Source organism: Polypterus senegalus, chromosome 13, assembly GCF_016835505.1.
Source record: "Polypterus senegalus isolate Bchr_013 chromosome 13, ASM1683550v1, whole genome shotgun sequence".
NCBI lineage: Eukaryota > Metazoa > Chordata > Cladistia > Polypteriformes > Polypteridae > Polypterus > Polypterus senegalus.
Genome location: NC_053166.1, coordinates 53,886,321 through 53,895,359, shown reverse-complemented (window position 1 = coordinate 53,895,359; position 9,039 = coordinate 53,886,321). Strand labels below are relative to the sequence as shown.

General features: G+C 40.3%; 1 protein-coding gene across 1 annotated transcript; it reads left to right on the top strand.

Moving 5' to 3' along the window:
* The first annotated feature begins 4,760 nt into the window (after positions 1-4,760).
* Positions 4,761-8,646, top strand: LOC120543021 (D(1) dopamine receptor-like). Its single transcript, XM_039775841.1, has one exon. It carries the CDS (start codon positions 6,235-6,237, stop codon positions 7,618-7,620), a length of 1,386 nt encoding a protein of 461 aa, XP_039631775.1. The 5' UTR covers positions 4,761-6,234; the 3' UTR covers positions 7,621-8,646.
* Positions 8,647-9,039: the final 393 nt, after the last annotated feature.

The window sequence follows — 9,039 nt, the reverse complement described above, 5'->3', positions numbered from 1 at the left end:
ATGGATGGATGGATGGATAGTTATAATTATAAGGATTAAAAGGATAGATTAGAGATAGCCTGCTCTTTTTCTCTCCCCCCCTTAATCCCACCCCCCCATTTTTCCTCCCCACATGAGGCTGGACCCCACTTCACAAAGTCCCGGTCCTCTGACATACCTAGAGACATAGCATGTCCAAAGCAAAACAAGCCCCCCAGAAGCAGCGTTTGAGGATTAAAAAGTAGAGATATCTATCTCCGATAAACTCTAAATACTCTATGCCTACAATATAATTATTAACAGACTATTAGCATAAAATATAATCTTCAGCAATCTTTAAGATAATAAACGCAGGGAATGATGTTAAAAAGTGGTCTGTTAACAATATTCTACAGGTAAACTATGGTCTTTGGGCCAGGAACACTAGCTGTTTGTCTATGAACTTTATACTGTCTAAGCAACTGTTGTCCTTAGACACACTACATGACAGGATGGCTGGCCGGCTTGGAATATCTGGAAAGTGGCACTGGTTTTACATTTGAAATATATCCCTCAGTGGTGGGTTTAACAACAGTGGATGAATGTTGTATAATATTTTCATTAATAAACTTGAAAGAATTGCCAAAAATGAACTTTAAAGGTCTAAACTCTCTGAAGTAGTCTACTGTATGCCTGTAAAGCTGTACTTAGCGTAATGACATAGCTCCATGTTCTTCTCTGTGTAGTAACTGCTATCCTAATCTCTAACAAGGCTTTTCAAAACCCAAGTGGATGACATTTTTATTTTGACATAAACACAGATTTTCCTCGACGAGGTTCAGCTGGAATGAACTTACATCGATATTTAAATCTCATTTGTTCCACTCTGTTTGAAAGAGGTGACATCTCTAAACTGTTTACTTGAATTTGTGTCTGTTGTGTTTGTAATAAATTAGTCTAAAACATGGAACAATTTGTGCACAACATTTGATTAAATGGGGAAAAGCACAGCAAACTGGAATACACTGACCTCTAGTTATCTAACTCCTGAGAAGTGGACATTTATTCATTCTACATACATGTATACATCACAAGCATAAAACAGCAGTGGTATTAGAAATAAGCAATTAAGTGCCTACTATGTTGGAAAATATCCATCCATCCATTACCAAACAGATTTGATACAGTTTATGGTTAACGTAATTTACAGCCTGCTGCAGCAGCATCAGTCACAGGCATGCAATAACTATGGCCAGGGCGCCAGTCTATTGCAGGGCATACACCCACACACAGAGTCGATGTTCAGTTGCTAACTTACTTATCAAGGATATCTTTTTCACAAGGAAGGAAAAAAATTGAGCCAGCAAAGAAAAATATTGAGAAAAGGTGAAAACTCTACACAGACACAGTGCCTGCACTGGGACTGAAATCCAGAGTATGGGGCTTTGAGGCAGAAGGAGCCACCCAAACAGAACAACATGCGTTACAAAGCAGTCTACTAACAGAAAGACCAGAGCCGTCCAGTTTTTCTGTGTTTTAAGAAGCTATCAGTTCTAGGCCTGCATCTTACTGAATCATCATTAGAAACAATGAGAGACACCTTGACTTAAAATTGTTTCACTTTTGCAGGGGTTTTGGCTGACATCTGCTGGAATTCATCATTAAAGTATTGTGTAAACTTAACTTCATTACCTCTTTCCATGGGTCACAGCAAATCTCTTCTGTTTTGTCTTTCAGCCAGAAGAAGTTACTTAACCAAATCCTCAAGTACAGTACTTGGACTTCTGCACACCTTCAGAATTCTGATAGAAAAATCAAATTCAACAATAGTTTTATTTGAATGGCAATGTATTGTAATAAAATATCAATACAAGTAAAAAATAATATTAAAAAATTGACAAAGTAAAACAGCATTAGCAGAGCCCTTTTTTCCTAATTCATGTAAAAATATCTCCAATATACACTATGAGTGGGAAAAAAAACACACCAAAATGTTTTTCATCACATCTTCAACAATAGTCGGCCGATTTTGATAAAATTTGGAACATTGTATAAACTTGTGTCAAAGCAGTATAAGATCTTACTTATTTATAAATTTGGTTGCCATGGATACGTGCGAACGCAGACGATAAAGTTTGTAAACAAGTTTGACCCTTGCTAAATTTGCAGATAAAAATGGGTTTCAGTACAGAAGACCGAATTTTTATTAAGAATTTGGTGCTGCTAAAGGGTTACGTGCACGGGACACTGTTGAGCTGCTACGTCGTGAAACTCCAGGTTTAATTGGACCAGACCTTTGGCCAGCAAACTCACCAGACCTCAATCCCGTCGACTATCGAATCTGGGGTTTGATGCAAGACCGCGTCTACCAGACTCCAATACGAGACATCGAGGACCTGAAGCAGTGCCTCATCTCTGTCTGGGCTGAACTGAAACAGAGTGTTGATGACAAGGCAATTGATCAGTGGAGACCAAGGCTGAGGGCTTGTGTTCGTGCCAAGGGAAAGCACTTCGAACAACTTCTTTAATAAATCATAAAACACTTATTAAAATTACTGTTCCACATCTTGTTGGTAACTTTGAATGAAAAGGTAATCTCATTTTATTTATGTCAAAACACGAAGACTTAAGTTCAATAAGCTAGTGCAGTGATGTTGTTTGTTTGATGTGAGTAATTAATACAACTGTTGTTGGAAAACATATTACATGCACTTTGTATCAAACATTAAGTAAATCAGCCGACTATTGTTGAAGATGTGATGAAAAACATTTTGGTGTGTTTTTTTTCCACTCACAGTGTATGAAACATTTTCTACTATTAACCTGCCTTTTTTGGAATGTAAGGTGTCTACTCACTTCCCTTTTTATGATCATTAAGTTGACACCTTTATATCCAAGATGATTTACACTATTTGAGATAAAACTGGTAATGCTTCTTTTGTTTTTCCAGGTGGAGCACAGCCAGGTAAGTGACTTGCTCAAGGTCACACAATGTTAGTAGCAGGACATGAACTCACAGCTTCAAGGCTTCTAGTCCAAAGACTTAACCACTATTCCACACTGCCATTAACTCTTAGCAGGGATGGAAGCATTTAGCCTTTTAAAATCTTATAAAATAAATTAGCCTTGATCATTTTTGAATAGGACAAAAAGAAAACTATCTTCATTTTCACCAATTCAATTTTCCAAAGAAAACAGTGACTACTTCCTTTCCATTTATATGTTTCTGTCTTGGTCAACTGACAAACTGTCTTTAGTCAGGATCTGCCAACATGGAGACTGACCAGCCAGGAGAATTTGCTTGGACTGCTACATCTTAAAAACCTGTGTTGACAGTTGAAGCTCTCCAAAGCCAGCCTCATAACTGTTCTTTTAACTCACTGCTGCATTCTTAGTCAAAGTTCATTTATTTTGGGATTTTTATTTTCTGCAGCTTTTTTTAGCCATCTATCCATGACACTTCTTTAGTCTCATAATTCATATGCATAGCAGTAGAGTGTTGTACCATGTTAGCCATAGATTGATACAGGAGAAAGTAGGGTGAAATGACACCTTTTATTGGCTAACTAAAATAACAATATGAAATAACAATTCATATGCATAACAAACTTTGGTTTCTTATTATACAGTATTTTATTACCTAGTATAATCACTTTCATCCACAGACCTTGGCTTCTGTCTTCCCGGCCCATATCTATCACACGTTTAATATTTTAATTGCAATATTCCATTGGCTTAGGGGTCTACTGAGAAGAGTGTTTCAGTTTAGAAAATTTGATTAGTTGACTGAGATGTGACAGAATTATATTTAGACCCCAGATTTTAATCTGTGCTTGGCTGCTGTGGACAATTTGTCTGTTTTCATCATGCTTTTGCACGTTTCCTGATTTTTGTCCTCAGGTCAGAAACATTCTTTGAGGTTCACTGGTAAAGTTAATTCATTCTAGTTAATTTTCCCTATGCATGTTGCAAAATGCATTTGCACATCCTGCACCTTCTAAGACATTTACAAGAGTAAGGTCCTTATGGGGTGAAAGAGGACACATGAGAAAGATGCTTGATAACTACTCCAAACACAATTTAACAACATCAGTTGTATAAAAAAAAAGATTTAAAAAAATCTGAAAGCAAATAAATGCTTCTCAGTGAAGGAGAGAGGGTCCAGTGCTGGCATAGGGAATGGCTTCCTGAAATACTGAACTGGATGCAAAAGTTGGGAAATGTATGGACAGGAACTTACAAGAGTTCTCTTATATGTGATCTAAAGAACAAATCTGAAGAAGGAAACTGACTAAGAAAGAAAGAATTGTATTGTAAATAATTCCAGTATACCGGACTTTTATTTACATTTACTACAATTCTTCGGACCCCCTCTGTGAGAAGGTTAAAGGGGTCCAAGCAGCTGTGTCCTATATAACGCTCTCACATTCCTGCAAACGTATTCCAAGCCGGCGGTCAGGTGGCTCAGCAGTCAGAACAGTTGACCGCACGGCTATGCTGACATGGTTCTCACCCTGTTCGCTGTTTCTTGTCATGGTGGGAAAGCCCCCTCATGCTTCCGTGGAAACGGATATTCTATTGCCAGATTCTTTGAACAAAATGGACTGAAAAATAAGCAAAGATAGAGAATCGATGCACGGACGCGTTCCTTTGCATTATTTTCTGCTTACCCATTAGGTGGCCTCGTTCAGCCGAATATTTATGGAGACAAATTAAGAAAGCGAGAGGCCATCGATGAAGCGGCTCTTTTGCGTCACCATTTATGAATGTATGAAGTGTGTGGATTCATCTAAAAGCGACTCGCGCTGAGGTTCGTGCTGTTATGTCTGCTGATATCCCTTTGGTGCTTTTCTGTGTTATGTAGGCTTCAGCGTCCACCCTCCGGTGTCTGTAGACTTTTTTTTATTTGCGCGCGACCTGCTTGCTCTCGTTAGGGCTTTCAGCATCCTCCTAGCTGAGCGTTTCCCGTGCGCGCGCTTCCCAACCCCTCCCGCCTTTAAGCGTCGCTCAATGATCACAGCCTCAAAGCCGCCCCCTGCGCGTGTTGTATGCGCGCCCCCGCGCTCGCCCGGCATCGCACTTCGGGACTTGCTATCCTCCGGATTGTCGCTCCGACGCTCCAGCGCAAAGAAGTGGGGAAAAATCAAATCACACGAACGCAGGGGTTCAGGTAATTCACGGAAGTAAATGTGGAGGTTTTACTTTACTGAGCAGTCGCTGGTAGCAAGAGGGGCACCGCTGGAGTTGGACTGCGCAGCGGGGTGCTGTCTTGAACCTGAAGGGCAGAGTGCGACCAATTTTACGTGCAGCATCTTTTTGGACTTTAGTGAAGATGATAAACATCGTCGCGGCTGGATCCCGGGACCCACAAGGTCAGAGGTCATCCGTATCCCAAACTCTAAAGTGATCCATGAGGGAGGGTTTAATCATCAACGGGACGTCCCTACGCTGGTCGGACACGCCTCAGCGGACATGAAACGGATCAAGTCGGTAGGACGGGGGCCAACATGATCAATAGCCCATTAAAAAACCATTAGCTGGAGGAAAGGCATTCAGAGGGAACAAAGCGTCTGTCCCTAGTGAAACCCTGCGTGGGAATTTGCCTGTGGCGCCAACCTTTAACCACCGTTGGGCATAAGTGGGGCAAGGACCAGCAGAAGGACATCTGGACAATTTCATAATACAAGACAGTGTAATCTGTCCGTGGTCTAATAAGAGGTTCAGTGGCTTTGGGACATTGACCCAGCAGAAAGCTCACCACTGATGCTGACGTGTTTGAAGTTGGGCCTCGGCTGTAGCAGGATTCTGACTGAAGAACAATACACAATTACGGTAGGATGGGATCAGTTTGGGCAGGATTGTTTCCAAATTGGGACCTCAAATGGATTAACACACTGCTAGATTAGGAAACTGACTTGTGGTGGGAGTTCAATATGGTAGAATATTCTCCCTGGGAAAAATGCAGTTTTGTTAGGGGACTTGCCTGAGGCAGAACTGGGTCTTGCTTATAGTCACTTCTCTGCCCGAGCCCTCTTTTTAACACCAGGCTCACTTAATATTTTTGACATAAGGCTCATCTGAGACAGGACTCTGATGGTAGGAGATTCATCGTGAGCAGGATGGTAAGTGTGTATACCACACAGCAATGTCACAGTGCTCAGCACAAAGAATGTCCTTATGGGCCGCTAAGTCCCCACTTGCCATCGTAAACTTTATTTTGCCCTGCCATTATCCTGTTAGGGTAACTGAGAGATGACTTCTGAGTTTGGGTGAGAAATGATGGGTTTCAACATCACCACAGTCAGTGACAGTGATGTTTCGGAGGGAGACTCTTCAGCTCGAGTTCTTACTGGCTGCTTCTTGTCCCTGCTCATACTGTCCACTTTGCTGGGAAACACATTGGTGTGCGCAGCTGTAACTAAGTTTCGACATCTCAGGTCCAAAGTGACCAATTTCTTTGTCATTTCATTGGCAGTTTCAGATCTGTTAGTAGCCATTTTAGTAATGCCTTGGAAGGCTGTGACAGAGATTGCTGGTTTTTGGCCCTTTGGCTCTTTTTGCAGTGTGTGGATAGCATTTGATATCATGTGCTCCACAGCTTCAATTTTAAATCTTTGCATTATCAGTGTGGACCGATACTGGGCCATCTCAAGTCCCTTTCGGTATGAGAGGAAGATGACCCCCAAAGTGGCATTTATCATGATAAGTGTGGCGTGGACTTTGTCAGTTTTGATCTCTTTTATTCCAGTACAGCTGAACTGGCACAAGGCTCAAGCTACCGGCTTTATGGAGTTTAATGCAAGCTATGAGGGGACACTGATGGAGGACTGTGACTCTAGGCTGAACCGAACCTATGCTATCTCTTCTTCTTTGATCAGCTTTTATATACCAGTAGCCATTATGATAGTCACCTACACCCGGATTTACAGAATAGCACAAAAGCAGATCAGGAGGATTTCTGCTTTGGAGCGTGCTGCTGAGCATGCAAAGATTCGTCACAGCAGTATGGGAAACAGCAGTAGCCTGGAGTCTGAAAGCTCATTTAAAATGTCATTCAAAAGAGAAACCAAAGTTTTAAAGACGCTTTCTGTAATCATGGGTGTCTTTGTGTGTTGCTGGTTGCCCTTTTTCATTCTGAACTGCATGGTACCTTTCTGTGAACACACTTTGCCAAATGGAGATTATGACTTTCCATGCATAAGTTCTACTACTTTTGATGTCTTTGTATGGTTTGGTTGGGCAAACTCGTCTCTAAATCCCATTATCTATGCTTTTAATGCTGATTTTCGCAGAGCCTTCTCTATTCTTCTTGGATGCCACAGACTGTGTCCCTCAAACAATCCCATCGAGACTATGAGCATTAATAACAATGGGGCAGTGGTCCCCTCACTCCATTATCAGTCCAAAGGATACCTCCCCAAAGAAGCAAAAGTTACATACTTGGTTACTCCCTCCGTTTGTCAAGACGAGACGCAAAGAAAAGATGACGACGAAGCTGCAATTAAAGTTCTAGACAAAGTATCTACAGCTGTGGCCGGCACCTTGCGCAATGAGGCAGATACGAGTTTGGAAAAAATCAACCCCATGACTCAGAATGGAGAACCTAAACTTGACCAAAATCGAGACCAGCAGTGCTACCTGAGGTTAACAACAGCACCTTAAGCAAAACAGTTTGGATGCTTAAAGTGTTCAAACATGAGGACTAGCTTTAGAGCTCCCCTGAGAACCTTAGGCCCTACATGTGCCCTAGAGTTCGATTTTAGAGAATGTTTATGGATGGCACTTTATTTTAAACTATCTGCAAAAAGGCGTGAAATTGCTTTATTTCAAATGTCCTTCACTGGTATATAGTTAACTATAAAACTGGGTGCTGTTTGTTTAGTTTATACATTGATGAAATAATTTAATAATCATATATAATGACCCTTTAATTTGCACCTGGTGTTCAGAGTTGCTTTGACTCATTTATGGTTTAAGTTTATTTTGAGAGATTTTTGAAGATGGGAAAGGAATATTCTAAACAAATGGTAATATTTTGTTACAACACGTATAAAGATAAAGGCCATTTAAAATAAAGCATTGCCATATACTTTTTTACATTTATAATGTAAATTCATACATATATTTATAGAATGATAGACTACACACACATACATACACACACACACACACACACACAGAGACAGGAGACAATTTGAGAGGCTACAGCATGAGTTGATGGTGAAAAGTCAAGCCTGGGTAACTTACTTCAGAAAGCAGTTTAAGAGACGTCTTATAGAAAGTGGTGCCAAACTACTAACAAAATGAAAAGTATGCTACACTTGAGAAATGAACAGTGCTTTGAGTATGTGCGGAATATTTACCCTAATGTAGGTTACACGATTGGGATTATCTTGCTGTGAAATGTGACATGTAGTATTTATTTTTGTATTTATTTATATTTTTTATTACAGATGACTGAATGGTCCAGCTTTGTTGCAGAAAATACTTACATACAGTATGGAAAGGTTCATGTGAACAATTTTCATAACATTCATTTATCCCTTGTTGGCATTTATCTGTTGCAGTATTGTTGTAATGCCAAGAACATTGTTTGTGCAACTGTTTGTCGAACTGGATGGCACAAAAAAACAAAAAACTATTTCCAGACACATAGGGTGGTAAAAGAACCAATAAAAGCAACCGCAAACTGTGAAACTTTACTTGTACTTGTTTTTTTTTCCTCCAGTGATCCTCTGCCGAAATCTCTGCTAGCAGATGATAGAAAAGCATTACAGATGTGACCGAGACGCAGCGGGGTTTGCTGCTAAGAGTTGGTGTCTAATGTCTGTTTTTCTTTCGTTAAATTTCAAGTCCTGCAAAACTAGGGTATTGTACCGTGTTAGCCATTATGAATGTAGAGAAAAGCCAAGCAAAATGACACCTTTTATTGGCTAACGAAAAAGATTACAATATGCAAGCTTTCGAGGCAACTCAGGCCCCTTCTTCAGGCAAGATGAACACATCTGAGTTGCCTCGAAGTCCTGCAAAGAAAGTTTTTTTTTTTTTAAATTTAGATACATTTCATATCAGAGTATAACA

What these genes read in the sequence shown, in the direction of transcription:
- LOC120543021 (XM_039775841.1), top strand. Translation starts at nt 6,235, where the DNA reads ATGATGGGTTTCAACATCACCACAGTCAGTGACAGTGATGTTTCGGAG.